The sequence below is a fragment of the Camarhynchus parvulus genome, chromosome 2 (genome assembly GCF_901933205.1).
Source record: "Camarhynchus parvulus chromosome 2, STF_HiC, whole genome shotgun sequence".
NCBI lineage: Eukaryota > Metazoa > Chordata > Aves > Passeriformes > Thraupidae > Camarhynchus > Camarhynchus parvulus.
Window position 1 is genome coordinate 130,064,922 of NC_044572.1, and position 16,892 is coordinate 130,081,813.

The 16,892-nt window shown below is 33.9% G+C and overlaps 1 protein-coding gene across 1 annotated transcript in view; it reads left to right on the forward strand.

Annotated features, from left to right (window-relative positions):
• Window positions 1-16,892, forward strand: part of VPS13B (vacuolar protein sorting 13 homolog B) — a 430,139-nt gene that overhangs the window by 52,345 nt on the left and 360,902 nt on the right. Inside the window, 6 exon segments of the mRNA XM_030963535.1 lie at window positions 1,211-1,385; window positions 6,256-6,521; window positions 9,136-9,231; window positions 9,574-9,696; window positions 11,820-11,957; window positions 13,337-13,424. Of these exon segments, the coding sequence (XP_030819395.1) occupies window positions 1,211-1,385; window positions 6,256-6,521; window positions 9,136-9,231; window positions 9,574-9,696; window positions 11,820-11,957; window positions 13,337-13,424 (886 nt within the window).

Here is a 16,892-nt window from a genome sequence, read left to right on the forward strand (position 1 = left end):
GATTAAATTTTGATTTCTAAAATGTATCTTAGGAGTTTTCATGCTTTTTTATCTCAGAGAATTAAAAAAATAGCATAATTCTGACACCTGACATATTTAATCTTGTCTGTGTAAACAGCTGATATAGTGTTATTACTCATTCTCTATGACTCGGGCTAAGACTTCATTAATTTGCACATATGAAAGTATTAGCATGTATTTATATAAATACTGATTTTACTACTGTTATATTATTTACCCATGGATGTGCTATACTGTTTACAAAGTAATTTTACATGGTTTTTGAATTGGATTGCATTAAGGCCAACACTGGTATGTAATTACTTTTAATTTCCATGATTTTCGCCTGCAGCATGTAGAAAAACTGGACCTGGAGTTGAAAATATGTCTAATGTTGGACAGTAGTTTTGGTACAATAATTTTATTTTATGCAGCTCTTTCTTAATGAAAGGTACCTTTCTTATCTTGTTTGACTTTGATGTTATAGAATGATCACATACTCAAAATACTTTGAAGTATTTAGCTGTTTAACAGTTAAAATTTTTAAAGAAGGATAAGTTTTCATGCCAACAGTTTTCGTCTTTGCAAAGCTTTCTTTCATTTAGTGAAAGGTGCCTTAACTGCACGTTTGAAATGGAATATTCAGAGGAGCCAGTTTTCTGCACTGCAGTTGGAATTAATTCTTCCCCCCATTACTTGGCCACTTGGAACAATGTTTGGAGTGGAAAGAATCAAAATGAAGGACCTTATATTTTAAAACTAGTATATCTAGAGTTTATTAGATATACTACCTCGATATCTGGGTTATCTAGAGCATGCAGAGGTTTTAAAGAAACTCTATAATGAAAATAAAATTACAGCATTGTAAGAGCATTAGTAAATGCTCTTACAATTATTAAATGCTCTTACATCACTTACATTTGAGAAAGTTCTTCAGCAATAACTTTAAAAAACAAATACATAAATGTTTCTGTGTATGTAAAACATGTTACACTTAATTTTTCAGCTGAAGATCTCTTGTGTGACAACCCAAGTGAAAGTTTTTGGTAGGCTTTGTTTGCAGCCCTTTGCTTTCTGTTGTATTGCAAATCTCATTTTTGGAAATAAAATGTCCGTACCTAATGAATACAGGGTTGTATGGTTTAAAACTGGGCTTTACTGATGTCAGAGCTTTGTTGTTATTTGTTTTTGTTCTGTTTTCCTGTTACAGATTCACACATTAGTTGAAAGTTTGAAACTTTCAATCTCCGATCAGCAGCTTCCTATGTTTATACGTATAATGCAGCTTGGGATTGCTCTGTATTATGGAGAAATAGGCAACTTCAAAGATGGAGAAAGTGAAGATTTGATTTGCCACACTAAAGATATGTTGGGAAATATCACAGGTGAGTACAGTTTTTAATTTGTAAGAAGAAATGTTAAAAACATTCCTTTCTTTGCTTTTTGCAAATGTAAATATCCAAGTCTAGTTCTTGCCAAGTATCTTGATAGTCTGCAGTTTGCTAGAGGCATTGTACTAGGTAAGGATGCAGTGCTTTAACATGCTTAATGTTATGTTCTATAAGGAATTCTGATGGTCTTAATTAAACTGAGGTTAAATATGATCTATATTTTGGGAGTTGTGACACTGTAGGGTACTTTGGATTTGTCTGTCAATATATCATGCATTAAGGCACCTTTCCATAAGGAAGTTTGAAATGAGCAGCAGCCACGTTTGAGCTAAAAAGAGAGAAGCCAAAGTGTGCGTCTTAATTTCTTTGAAAATGGTCATTGAGAATAGATGTATCAGAACTTGTTCTAAGCAAGGAAGTATTACTTTGCACTGTTTGCCATAGCTCTGTCCTTTTACCTTGTCTGGTCTCAACTTTTTATTTTCATATAACATGTGTTCCTTCTTCTGTGTGATCTTTTGTGATAACTTAGTGCAACAGGATCTTTTCAGGAGCATTGCACTGATGAGGGGTAAATTTTCTTTACCTTTGTGTGATTACTTCCCATCTGCTGCTTCTCAGGAACATGGGGTGACTCTTGGGATGATTCTGTGCAGGGCCTGGAGTTGGACTCAATGATCCTTGTGGGTCCCTTCCAACCCACTTTATTCTGCAGTTCTCTGAATTTATTTAGAGATTTGTATTTTAATTTTAATCTCCTCAAGACAAAAGTTTTGGTTATTTTTCCAAGGTTGTATTTGAATCTGGGGAAATAGGAAGAGAAATTTACCTCACCTATAAAATTCTTGGAATTTCATTTGAAGGTGACATATCTCTCTTAAGCTAGGCTTAAATTTATAATATTACAGCAGTTTAAAGCTATGCATAAATGAATAAATTAATTATGTTCTATTGAAGAAATATATCATTTTAATTTGCATTAGGAGACTGTAATTTTTTAAAAAATTCTGTGTTGCTGTCTTCTCTGGTTTCAGAGAAATAGATACATGATGGGTAAATGACAGCAGTGAAAATTTTTTTTCCAAATATGGCCTTCACTGTTGTTTGGCACAGACGACTGTTTCACTCTTATTTCAGATGTAGAATTCTCTGTCATGTTACCGCTGTGTGGAAATGAGAAAACAAATAAGATATCTGTAAATAGTTTGCTTTTATTGTCTCTAAGGATGGGTTTTCTGCACTAGAAACTCTGCATTGCAAACATGAGTTCATTACACAAGACATATGATTAGAAGGAATTAATATTCTGCAAATATTGGCTTAATATTCTGCTGAGACTTTAAAAGCATACAAATTTTAGAAAAATCATTAGTGTGTATTTTAATAACTTTCTGTATCTAAGCAATGATTTGTACTATTTACAGGAGAAAGTGTCAGGAAGTTTTCTCTGAAACACTGCATTGCCCTTGCTTTCAGAAAGAGGGTTGTCTCTGTATCATCAACATCTTTCTTTGGTTAGTAAGAAGTTTCCCCCAGATTTGGCTAAGTGTTTATGCCGTAGAGGATTACAATATATCTAGAGTTGCTTGAATTTTGTGGCTGCATTCCTGGAGTCGGTAAGGCAATAGGGCTATTTGACTACAGGAAAGACACACAAAGAATGGAGAAATTATATGAGTCAGTATAAGAACAGCTGGGATGGGTAAGCAATGACTTTCAGAAGAAAAAATAGAAGGGTTGGAGACAGAGTAACTGGGATGAGAAAACTGGAAGGAAGCTTTAACTGTGGAAGAGGACAGAAGTCAGCAGTGCTATGCAGGTTTTACTTGGCTTCTTTTGTTTAAGGTGTGAAAATGTGGTGATACAAATGTAGTTTAAGCAAAGATTAATGTTAAAAGGCATCTGCCTACAAGTACTCAGTCTCTTTTGCATCTAGAATTAAATTTGAGAGTCTTACATCCAAATATATGTAAAATCTTTGGCAGTCCATCTTGTCATCCGTGTTTTTAATGTATACCTTTGGGAAGGTTGAATTGTCATTGGTGTTGGTCAGTCCCATTTACATTCTTTTGAACAACTATCAGTATGACTTCCTAGCTTTTCATAAGACAGCTGTCTCAAAAAGAAATAGTATAATGTAAATCCACACTGTTATACATAAGATTTTTCAGAAGAGTCAGTGATAAGACTAAGATTGCAAAAGAAATCTGTAATTTCCTACACAGCTTTTGTTCAGCTATGCTGTCCTCTAACATTATCGTTGTACTTAATTATATGATTATGTGTATTTGACAGAACTATCTCCTTCAGAACACAAGACAGATGGCAATTGTTGGATGGCCAAGGCAGAGATGTAGAGGCAGTTTTAGAAGCCCATTTATATCTTTACTGCAAAATATTTTGCCACACACAGGCTAAAATGAGCATGCCATTTATACTTGTTTCCAGTGTCTTAGTTGTGAATTTGTAGTAGCTTCTTTGGTTTATAGGAGACAAATTGTGAATAAGAAAATGCATTTTAATGTATACACTATTTAGTGACACAAGAATGAACATCTACATCTCTGTCCTTGAAGCATGTACTAAGCTTCAAGTTTCATACAGTTTCATGGCTGATGCAATGAGATGAAAATTCATGCTATTGCCAGCAGGGATGCATTCCTTCCTTCTTCCTCTAGTGCCAGCACTTGTATTGATGTAGCCACAGGCTAGGCTGGATCACTCATACCTGGCTGAAAATGTGTAGAGACAGAGAAATAAATAAATACTAAGAGAGTAATTTTCTACTAGGTTAATTCCAGATTTATGTTGAGAGATGCCAGTTTCCAGACACCTACTACACATAAATATCTCAAACCCTTTAAGAGAAAGTAAATTTCTGAAGGTCAAACATGATTTGAGCATGAAAGCAGTGAGATGCAGTCAACTGCGCTCTTGTAATATATATAAAATGTATTTCTTTACTGGAATCACTGCCCTGCATCATGGAGCAAGACTTCCAGTGTGAACTCTTTATGAATGGCTAGAAAAAATGGATTTAGAAACCTGATGCAGGGTAACATTTTGTCCTTTAACAAACTCATGGAAGTAAAACACGGGTTTTGTCACTATGTTTCACTGCCCAATATGTTTACCGGTAATGAAGTGGTTAGTGTAGTTAGTTCAAAGCAAAGAGACTTTGTATTTCCCAAGTACATACTCTCCTTCATATATTCGTTGTTATAAATGAATTTACAATGTATTTATGTTTGTAGTGTTTAGAGGGTGCTGTGTGTTTTTTATCAGGCTGATGTGCATATTTTCTTAAGTTTGGTGATTGTATAGGGGCTGTAGTAGTTTTAATTTAGTGATAGAAAATAGATATCGCTTCCTCTTTCAATTTTCTGTCTCACAGTATATAGATAGAGGAGCTAGGGTAAAATGGTGCTGATTTTAATGCTTTCCAAAATATTAAAAAAATATGATAATCCAAACAATTACTTGGCATATTTTACTGTTCTCTCTGTGTACTTCAAAAAGGGGTATGCTAAATGATGGCTGAAATTTATGGCCAGGTAGACTAAATGTTATGTGTGACCCAGGTTCTACAGCTCCACCTTTTTTACAGTTTTTGCCAGGCCTTGCACCATTTTTTTTGTGCTTGCCAACAGCAGTCTGTACTGAACTACTTGAGTCATGATCAGTGTCAGTTTTTTTCCTTCTACAGCTGACAGTTCTTCCCCTTGTCTTTTTTTAAGATTCTGTGTTCACCTCTTCTGTATTTGCTGTGTTTCAAGATTTGCTCCTGGATTTAAATCTGCTCCTTGAGACTTGTGTGGAGAGCAGAAAGGGAGCTTGCACTGCCTTTGTGAGAGGAGGTGCCCTTGCCTCTTAGGCATGTGCAGAGAATTCTCAGGAGTGCTTTTTTATTCCTCTTTCTTCAGTTATGCAAGTATAAAGAGAGTTAAATGCTAAAGACTAGTTAGACTAAGCAGTAAAAGGTCTGAAACTCGTAAAAATGGGATCTCTGAGATTCAAAATACATGAATAGAATTGGAATATGGCTATTTCTGTTCTCAGTTAAATGATTCTTTGAACATAATGTTCACCTTCAGGAACAGTACTGCATCCTGTACTACCTATAGTAATTCTGAAGTATTTAATAGCCCTTATGAGTCCTGCAAGAGTGATGATGAAACCAGATAAAAGCTATTTGTGCTCTTTGTACATGCAGTACTACCTGTTTATATCATGAGTCTTAGACTTGAATCTTTGGGGAAGTTCTTGCTTTGCTCTGCATGCTGTCTCTGCTGATTTTCCGAGACAACCAACATTTTGACTTTTGACTCACAGATGGATACCAGCTTTTTTGAGCCTAGATGAACTTGATCTTTGAATATTTGAAAAGCTTAGTTTTAAACATAGGATATCTTTGATCTGTGCTGTATTTACACTTTTTTGCATTAGACTGTTGTAACTGAAGTACTTTTAAATTTAATTTTAAAATTTGAAACTACAAGATCATAATATCATTATTTAGTCAGATTTAATTTTACAACTTTAGAAGGACTTTAATGGAAGCAGTCTTGAAGACTTCTGGTATAGATGCCAAATTCTGGTCTCTCTGCAGATGTATGATACTAAAACTATGGCAAAGACCCTTAATATTTTTTGGAGAAAAATGTTAATGAATTAAAGAAGTGCTTGAAAACTCATATTCAGTAATTTAAAATTTGTACTGACTTCTATGATTATAAGCCAAGTATCAGTGAATGCTGTGTGGAATACAGTCCAAGATAAATTTCACATACCATAAATTTGAATTTAATAAATAAATTTTTAAGTATGATTTATCTGAAATTTAGCTTGATTTTTGTTTTGAAAGGCACAGAAGATGAAGCAAGCTCAGTAATGCAATATCCTACACAGTACATTAGTCAAGATCCTTATTTCCATCAAGATGATGACCAGCAACAAGGATGGGTTTCTTGGGCTTGGTCTTTTGTTCCTGCTATTGTGAGTTATGATGATGAAGAGAATGATTCTGGTGGAATTGGTGATGGAACAGCAGAACAGCAGAAGTCTCAGTCCCTCAAGGATCCTATTATTTCAGTTGGGTTTTACTGTACAAAGGCAACAGTGACTTTTAAGGTAAATATTTCTCTGTGTCATAAAGGATTCATTTGACTTATTGAGGAAGTGCATAAAGATTTCCTGAGCATTCAAATACTGTTTGATTCAAGACAAGTATTGTTGGTATTATGAGGGGAGTATTAAGTTAATGAATAACAAGAAATGTGAAAGCTGAAAATTCCCCTTCCATCGTACTGGACTGATAATGGCAATGTGAGTAGTTTTTGTTATTTGAGCTTAGAATTTGAGTGTGAACTTTTTAATGTTCAAAGGAAACCACTTAATTTACTTAGATTAATATTTTTAGATGGGACAAAAAGCCTGAAAGCATTCCGTGAATGTTCACTGCAATATTCTATCCATCTAATCTTTATACAAATATGTATTTCTTTATAAAAGCCCCTCTAATTTAGAGCTAGGATTGGAGGAATTTTTAGAGACTATTCTTTTTTGGACTATTGTATGTGAAAATACCAATTTAACTTGATAATGCTGAATTAATTTTCCAGAGGTTGAAATTGTAATGAAGGAAAAAAAGATAAATAGTACATATAGGCTGAACTATAAACAGTATATGTAGAGAAAGATTTAATGTAAGTTCTAAGCACAGCTGGAAATTGTTGCTGGCCTTCTAATATTTTGTAAGCTTGCAGAAGGGAATTTAGAGAGTCTGACTATAATATTGAGATGTACTGACAGAAATTAGAAATTAAAGTATTGAATTAGCAGAATACTTGTAATGTTTCAAACTATTTGCAAGCAATTCTATGTGCATAATTTTGCCAAGTGGCACTTGGCTTTACAATGAAGCATATATTAAATCAAGGTCAGAACTTTGCCACAGAGTAATTTAGGGTGATTTTTATGACTTTGAGCCTTTCAGATTAACTGCAAGACTTTTGTAAATCTCATACAAAAATTATGTGCCTGGATTATACCCAGTACCATCAGGAGCTCCCTGTCCCTTTTCTGCCTGTTTGGCTTGACATCTGTGCACAAGAATGTTTTGTGGGGCTTTATGCCTAATTTAGTTTTTTTTTGTTTAGTGGTGTAGAAGGGCATTTCGCTGCTCAGCAACTGCCAGAAAGGGTGAGACAAGTGACTTTGGAAGCTGTAGATATTCTGTGGGGATGTTGATGTTTTAAGCCTTCAGCCTCCTGAAAAATTTGGTTGAAAAATTTGAAGATATCAACAGCATTCAAGTGTTCAGTTGTGTTCTTTTGTGTCAATCTGCTTCAGCTTTCATTAAAAGACACTAAAAAGAAATAATATAATTTTTTCCCCTGCATTAATTATATTCCTGGGACACCACTTGAAAATTAACAAGCCACTAAAGTTCAAGTTTCTCATTTATCATGGCTCAGTATCTTCTTTTACACTATGTCATACAGTAGTAATTTTGTGCTCTTGTTCCTCATGCAAGAAAACTCATTAAAAATAATATGAACTTATTTTTTTGAACATGTGTTTTGCTGGAGAGGGTTTTCCTAATGCTTCATTTGCAAATTCACACATTTTATATTAGGAAGTGATTAAAAACTACTCAAAATGTAACATTTTGCATTCTAGAAATTTTAAATGTGAAGTGATGTATGATGCTAATATGGTGACAGGAGGAAAACAGAATTCATTGTTCTGCTTGCATGCAAGGAGTGTATGGAATTAATTTGTGGTTCATATTTTTGTTAAAAAATAAGGTCAAGTTTCTGCATTAACATTTTGAATAGTTGATATCATTCCAGCTAAAAATCATGCCAAATTAAATGTACCATTTTCTAATAATGGTGAAAACTCTTCTTGTAATTTCTGAGTTCTTTTAATCAATTAATTGCTTTTCCTCTGCAATAATTGCACACAGGTGAAGGGTGATCAGTGACTTTTTTCATCCAATTTTCTTGGACATTCAGATTACAAAATTTTAAATTGAAACAGCATCCATGTGTATCCAGTCTTGAAAACAAAGAGTGTTTAGATATTAGTTTATAAAAATTAGAATTTGAAGTATTTAATCTGTTCACCATAAACTAACTTGCATATTTTTGTGCCAGATGTAATATATTCAATATAGAGTGCCTCTTTTTACTTTTTTATCTTAGCTGTAGGTTATATGCTTTTTAACCTGTGCTTGTTTTCTCATTTTGAATTTTTATATCAAAATCATGCAAGAAATATAAATGCATGTTGCTCTTGATTGCCATGACATGAAACAAAAATGTGTAAGGTTATAATCAAAATGTGTCTGCAATATTATAATGATGTTTAATTATTTTCTGGGGAAAATAAATCAAGTATTTATGGATTTTTACAGCAGTTTATAAGCTTATTTGATATTTATAGTGCAGCTGTGTATCTGTTTCATCTTTTCACACAGTTTCTCTTTTGGTAAGCAAACTGAAAATACTATAGTGGATTTTAAACATTCTGTTATAGCGTATTTCAAACTGACATTGAACATGAGACATTCTGGATATGGATAATGTGCTACAGCTGTTTAATTGCACCTGTTTCCTGACAGTTAATGTATTTTTGCCCATAGTTTACTTTGTCTTTATCAGTTCTGTGTATTAATGACCATACTGTCATTGAATACTAATATTGACTTTTATAAGGTGTTTATCCTGTTGTTCTGTAGCTCACTGAAATGCAAGCTGAAAGTAGTTATTACAGCCCTCAGAAAGTAAAATCCAAAGAAGTTATATGCTGGGAACAAGAAGGAACTACAGTTGAGGTAATTTTACATTGACAGGGCTTTTTTGGTACATTTTAAGCAAAGTACCAAATAGTTGCCAATAAAATATTTTTAAATTATTTAATTGCTGATCTTTCATTTTCTGTCATATTGTATGTGTTTGTTGTAATAATCATGTAGATAATAACTCTCTAAACTTCTGTGTTGTAGTGGTTGAATACTACAGTAATACCTTCCTTTCAAGTGCCCTGTATGATTGCTATTTATTAAAACTGTAAATATATAAACTAAGCATATTTTGCTTCATTTTCATCCATCTTCTCTATTTCTTGTGGAATAGAAGGCTTAAAAATTTATCACTTTTTTCTTTTTCCTCACTAGGTCCTTATGAACGGTGAACTTTTTTTTGATTGCCAGATAGGTTTTGTTGGTTGCCAAGCTATGTGCCTTAAAGGAATTATGGGAATTAAAGATTTTGAAGAGAATATGAATAGGAGTGATGAAGTGAGTATGTTGGAATATCAGTTGATTTGCTCAGTAAGCAGTTTTGTTATCCTTTATTAAAATATCTGATTGCAAAAATTGAGAAGACTGCTGTTACCAGCTGTGATTTTTGGATATTACTGTGATACAGAACTCAGTGTCCATTCCTTAGAGTTGAAAAGACAAATATCTCAGATTGAGAAGAGGCAGAACATAAGACTTCTTAAAAATCTTTTTGGACAGTAACCCATTGTTGCCTTTGTGATTTTGTATGACAAATTAAAATATATTTGAAAATCTTTGAAAGTACTTAAATCAACTGAAGATTTGAAGGGAAAAATGGGAACACTGTATGGTGAAGATAATAGAAATGTGGCACAAATACTGAAAGAGTGTCTTACCTCACTTTTCAGTGAGATTGAGAGCAGTATGAAGTGAAGGAGTTAGACAGTATTAATTCTTGTATTTTAAATAGATGCAAATCTTCAATTGTTTAAGAAAAAATCAGGTATCACTGTCAACTACTTTATTTATATAAAATTATTTAATGAAGTGTTACATGAAATTCTAAATTCAATAATGATGATTTTCAGTTGATGTGTAGGTAGGGTAATGCCCTAAAGTATTGGAGAACAGCAACTATTATCTATGTTTAAATAAAAACAAATAACACAGCCAAGAAGAGACCTGTTAACTTGATGTTAGTGCTCTGTGAACTCTTGTAAAGTATTCTAAAAAGGAAAATAAGGAATATGGAAGAAAATAAGTGCCTGCATTTATGTCAAATATCTCCTAATCTGGGAAATTGTATACTGTATTATGATAGATGTGATGGGGCAGCTTCTTACCTTTCCCCTGTGAGAGCATCATGGCTTGGCACCCATCTCAGGTGTTTGTGTTTGCAGAGCAGAAAACAAGAAAATATTATGACATGACTGCTGAGTATGACACTGTTGGGATTTTAGGGATGCAGTGGGACACACTACATGACTGGTGTGCTGTTATGGATACACACAGGCTTTTCCAGAAGGAGAGGCTGGGGAGGCAAGGATGAACCAACTGTAAAAATGCAATGCTGGACTTGTTAAGGACAAGGGAGATGTGGTTGGGGATGTGAGAGTGGACAGCCACCTTGTCCGTGGCAACTGAGATTGTCAGGTATAAAATCTTGGGAGAACTGATTTTTTAGACTGAGGTGAGTGGGTGAGCAAGAGAATTTCACAAAATCATAAAATAGTCTCTTTTGGAATGAACCCAGAAAAAAAGTCAAGTCCAGCACTTAAGTGAATAGCCCATACAGGGATTGAACCCACAGCTGTGGCATTATTAGCCCCATGCTCTGACCAATGAAGATAATTTCCTTTAAGTTAGTTAATAAGGAACGTTTGGGGTTTTATTCTTACTCGTTTTTCTGTCACTCTCTAGTCCAGGAATTTAGGAAAGTATCTGCTTTATGACAGTGGTGATGATACTACTTTCCTGTTGTCTGTGTGCTGCTGTGCTTGTGGGATTGGTCCTTTCATAAAGGTTCTGGCTCTGCCTGTGATTGAGAATAGACAGTTGCAAAAAGTAAACCTCCTAAATAACTTTTTTGGATATAATAACTCTTAATTAACTCTTGTTAGGAAAGTTGTATTGATTTCAGAAGGGTAGAAGTCTGGGAGGAGACATGCTAAAATCTAGATGAATAAAGAATGATCATGTAGCAATGAGGTCATACATGGAAATAACTGATTGCCTTGAAGATGATGAATACAGCATCTGAAAGGACTGGGCAGCCAGAAAAGGAGAGTGCAGTGACAAGGTTGTATAGAGAAGAGGACTGGGGCAAGATTTGGAGTGATGATGATCTGAGGTTATTTGCTGTTAAAATGCAGCTAATATATTCTATATCCTGAGTTGTATCATATTCATTGGTTCAGGCAATTTTTATTGATTTGAAAATGGGGAAGGAGTGGACAGGAACTTGTGTTATATTAATTAAATTAATTTCTTTGTTTCATCTTCATTCATAATGAGACATGCTCTTGAGGGTTACTACTCTTGTGTGTGTTGTATTTGTGTTATGACAGAATTTAACTACTCTGTTAACTTGACTGTGTTTTTTTTTCTTTTCCTACTTCACTTTCTACTGCCTCATGAAGGAGGCATGCTTCTTTAATTGTGGAGAAAATTTGAGCGTGAAAGGAATGACATACCTTACCAATTCACTATTTGATTACAGAAGTCCAGAAAATAATAGTATTCGTGCAGAATTTATATTGGATGCAGCTCATCATAAGGTCAGAGAATTACGTTTTTCTTATAAAAAAATTTCCAGTGCTCTCTAATGGATTTCTTCTAATTATTTAGATCTGTGTACTATTGGAGGACTGAATTCTCTTTACTTCTACACATTTAACTGAATCTTACTTTGCAGCTGGCCAGAAAAAAAAAAAAAAAAGTAAATCTGTTTTTGTTAAAAAAAAGACACCCACAAAACCCAAGCCAAAAACACAGCCAAACTAAAAAAATGTGTCCAAAAGAAACCTCAAACTCCCCTCCTGCCCCAAAAACTGAATTAATGTCATAGTTTCCAAAAGCAGTAACCACAGAACATTTTAAGAGGAAAAGAGACATATGAGAGAATACTAGCAAAAGTCAAGCTTTACCAGCACATATTTTGAACCCAAACAATAAGTGGTCTATGGTCTTCAAACTAAGAAGTGCTGTCAGATTTGGACAGTATTAATTTTATTGCTGCGTTCTATATTGGTCTACTTAGAGAAAATTTTGCTAATTCTCCCTTTTGTGGAGACAAATTTTCAGTCACCTCTAGTCTCTGTTGTTGGAAATTGTGCAGTAAAGCTTTATTCCCTGGTTGTCTGCCGTTATTAAAGATTGGTTGCAATGACCAAGCTCGTCCTTTTGAGATGTGTTCATAGGTGGAGGTCTGTGCTGTTTATTGTACAGGTAAGCCATTTACAATTTTGGAATGTATGTAATTTCCTTTAAATTTAACTATTTTCACCTTTTTAGTACTATTGATAAAGTGTAACACTGAATAATTACGTGAAAAAATGAGTTTAGTAAAATCACAAGTACTTATAGTCAATCTTTTCCTATAGTGTGTTTTAAGCTTTACTCTATCCTTGGTCTGTCTTCAATGCTTTCACAATTTGCTCGTTTTTTTAGCAAGATTGGAAGCAAATTTCCTGTGTAATGTATTATATTATGTATGAATCCTAATGTTGTCATAAAGTCTTGATAAGTTTCCTGCTGCTGAAAGATAAAACCACAATATTCCTTGAATAGCAAAGCCAAATTGAACAAGTTAAAGTTTTCAGTGTATTTAATTAGGTTGATGTATTGCATGCAAGAGGTCAAATGAAAAATATTTAGTTCATTAAAGGTACTAATTGACTAGATGTTATTGATGAATTGATCAGCATGTCCACAGGAATTATGGATGTGCATTTGTGTGGCCTTAAATGGAAGTTGCATTACCTATCAGAAAGGTGAATTCTTTGTGATAACCTCTGTCCTTTGCTTTGATAAGCCTTTCCCTGTGTTGATGCACAAATCCAAACATGAATGTCTCTTTAATACAGTCTATCAGTTGGTAATCTCAAGATTCTTTCCTTATACAACATTTTCTTTGTTTACTTTGCTTTGTTGGTAGGAGACATACACAGAGATAGCTGGAATGCAGAGGTTTGGGGCTTTCTACATGGATTACTTGTATACAATGGAAAGCACCGGTGGCAAAGGTACCTTTTTTTCCTTTATTTACCCTGATAAATAATAGAAACAAAGACTTTTCATGCCCAGATGGTCCTTGATCAACTGTCCTCTAACTTACCTTAGATTTACCATCAGGATCATCATTAAAATGCTTTCATCTTCATTGATGTTAGTTGTTTTGGTTAGCTGTTGATTGTTGGTATTCTTCTTTTTTTATTTTTCTTTTCTTGCGTAAGTAATCATAATAATATTTTTTATAGTTGCTAAACTGAAAGTAAATATCTTGTAGCAGTGGTGGAATTCATAAAATACGATGTCTTTTTAAAAGTTATTATTTTTGACTTTGCATATTAAAAATATATTGAGAAACCTTGGTTGAAGAATGAGATCGATCATATACTTGGCACAGGAGCTGAAAAGGGCTATTGTTTTTCTTCTATGAAGAAAAATGCAAGGATGCAAGAAAGTGTGAAGAATTATCTTTAAATATATATATCTAAACAACTTGGTGAGCAAATATTAGCCTAAACCATGTGCATATAGATATTGGATAATTCTAAATAGTTTTTGTGATTCCAATAAATTCTTTTCTAAGTCTGAGAAGTGGATTTAATGAAGTTAGTATATCTACTTTTGTGGGTGTCACAAAAGCTGGGACAAAGGAGTTAATCTATGAGCAAGTAATATGTTTATATTTTTTCACAGATATTCTTATCACTGATTGTGATATAATTTCCCCCTCACTCCTCAGAACACTGTCATTTACAGCTGCTGTTCTGCAGTTTTATTGTCAGATTAATATTACTTTCGTCCCCATTTGTGTATTTATTATTGTGCATACTATTTCTCTGGATATCTGCTGGGAACTTCTTGCTATTTTGTGACTGAACATTTATCTGTCCTTGCTACATAGTCCAACTAATCTGGGGTTTTTTTTGTGTTTCTATTTCTGTGTAAGAGAATACACAATTCCTAATGTTTGGCTTAGTTTTCTGGACATGGTGGACATTAAGTCTAAAAGGAGCAGGAAAGAAACTTCCTGTTTCCTTAGAGATGGATCATGAAACATTTACAAAAATAAGTAAATGATGCTATTGCCCTCAGCCGTAGAGGCATACACCAGGGAATTTAACAGTTCTTTCTTGACTCTGAGGCTTTCCTCTGTGCCATGAGAGTGGTGTGAAGCTCTGAAAATTTACAATTAAGTCAAATATATACTGCAGACTTCTGGCTTTAATAACGATATAAGTGTTTTATTGCACACTGAACTCCTATGCAGAGAAGTTGAAAACCTCGGGTAAGCCTTATCTCCTTTTGAATCTTAGTGTAGAAATTTAAATATGTGCAGACTACGTGCATTATGAAGAAAAATTGATTTTGTGGAGTATTTTTTCTTGTTTCTCTGAATGCATAAGGAATGTTGTGATCATATCCCTTCCTGACTTTTAACTAACGCTTTTCAGAAATTACTGAACTCAGAAATGCTTTTTTATTTTCCTCAGTGTCAGACTATTGTGTTTTCTGACTACGTTTTTCCCTCCTTAGCTTCTCTTTTTTTCCTACCAGGATGATTTCTCATAGGTTTGGCTTCTATTTTCTCCATCAGTCACTAGGAAAACACCTCACAAAATGTAGCTTGGCTTTCTATCAAGTCTTACTGTGTGCTTTTATTTTAATATTGTTCCTTTAATTTCAGGAACCTGGCTGTGTAAATAATAGAATAATTAATTTTTAAATTGTTTAAATGGTTGTTGTTTTTCTAGAGTCAAGAACTTAAAATCTTAAATTTTGAAATGTTTTTTTTCCTCAGAAAAGCAAATGTGATGTTTTCTTCTAGTTACTTTCTAGCTAATTTTTCCATATTGTGGGTTAAATGCAGAGTTGTTAAATAGGACGTAAACAAATTGGTGCAAAATATTTATTTAAGATGAAGGTATAAATACATGAAGATTTTGAAAACAATCTAAATCTGCTGCATTTTTAATGTGTTGTTTATATGAAAGTTTGCATTTTACTATTTCTGATTTCGGTATAACTGTTTTTAGTTACCATTGCTACACCCCACATACCATAAAAAAAAAAAAACACGAACCTAAGTTATAGGAGGCAGTTACTGTGATTGTAAGATTTTTATCTGTCAAGGCAATTTTGGTTTGACACATTCTTTGCACCTTTAACCTTTCCTGAAGCATAGGATTACTGATTAAACCACAAGTGCCTCCTGGATAACATTAACCCCCAGGAGTTTCATCTGTCATTTACAGAAGTGCATTAATCAATTTCAGTATTTTGAATGAAAGCAAGATAGTCATGCACAGTAGTCTTATTTATACATTTTGTCAGTCTTCCCCTTCCTTTATTTTTCTGTTTTTTTGCTTTGTGTTTCAGTGCAGAACAATTTCTCTGAAACAATATGTAGCCTGTCAGTTCCCACTGATTTGCATGACCTACAGAGCTAGTAGAGTGTGCTGTTGAAGTTACCTTTTGTTTGTAATGTGTACCTCTCTACTGTGCTGGCAACTTCATTATGCAGCACTCATTTTGATATTTCTGGTTGATTAGTATTAGACATACAATTTACAGGGAGCTTGAAAACTCAGTGGTTGAAATTTGGTTTTCTTTATGCATCCATGAAGTTTCAAGTCACTGTGATCACCCACTTCTGTAGAACCAATAGGTTTTCTACCTTTTCTATTTGCTTTTAGGTGGAATTAACTAGAACTGTTCCAAAAAGTGGTTTGTATAAATTTTGTCACTTAGATATATTATTCATATATATACAATATATACAAGCAAGTCTGATTTTTCCTCTTTTAAAAGGTAGGCTGTTACTACTTCTGGCCTTATTATTTTTTGCCTTATTATTTTTTATATGATGGTATGGCTTTTTGCACTCTTTGGTAGTGTTCATCTGAACTGAATACTGTGTAGAATTGGAAGGATAGAAGTATGTATGTTAACTGCCTATAAAATAAATGCAGAAGTCAGTATGCTGGGTTTCAAACAAATCTCTTTCAGGATTCATTCAAAAGATTGTAATTCACTTCCAGCTGAAGATTTGAGTAGGTTTTATAAGGAAGTATCCTTCTGTCCTTTTATCTTTCTTTTATTGTTCTCTTTCTTCTCAGAAAAACAACAAACCAAGGGAAGCAGAGGCTATAAATGCTCTCACCATCAACTTCTGTTAGGCTTTTAAGGATAAAGTTAATTCTTCTGCTGAGTGCATAAGCCTGTAAAGGCCTGCAGAGCATTATGCCAGCTGTGCATCAAATTCAGCATACTCTCAGTTTATTTGAGGACCTTTTTCCTCACCAGTGCTTAGAAGCAACAGTGTTTTATGGAGTATGATTTAAACATGAAGGAAAAAACCCCCTATGCTTGCTTCCTTTTCCACCAAGCTCAACTTCCCTCAATGTAAAGACTGTTTTGAATGAGTGCAGTTAGAAGAGTACAGTAAAGGAGAGAGACCAAAGGGTGAATGACTGGGTTTCTCT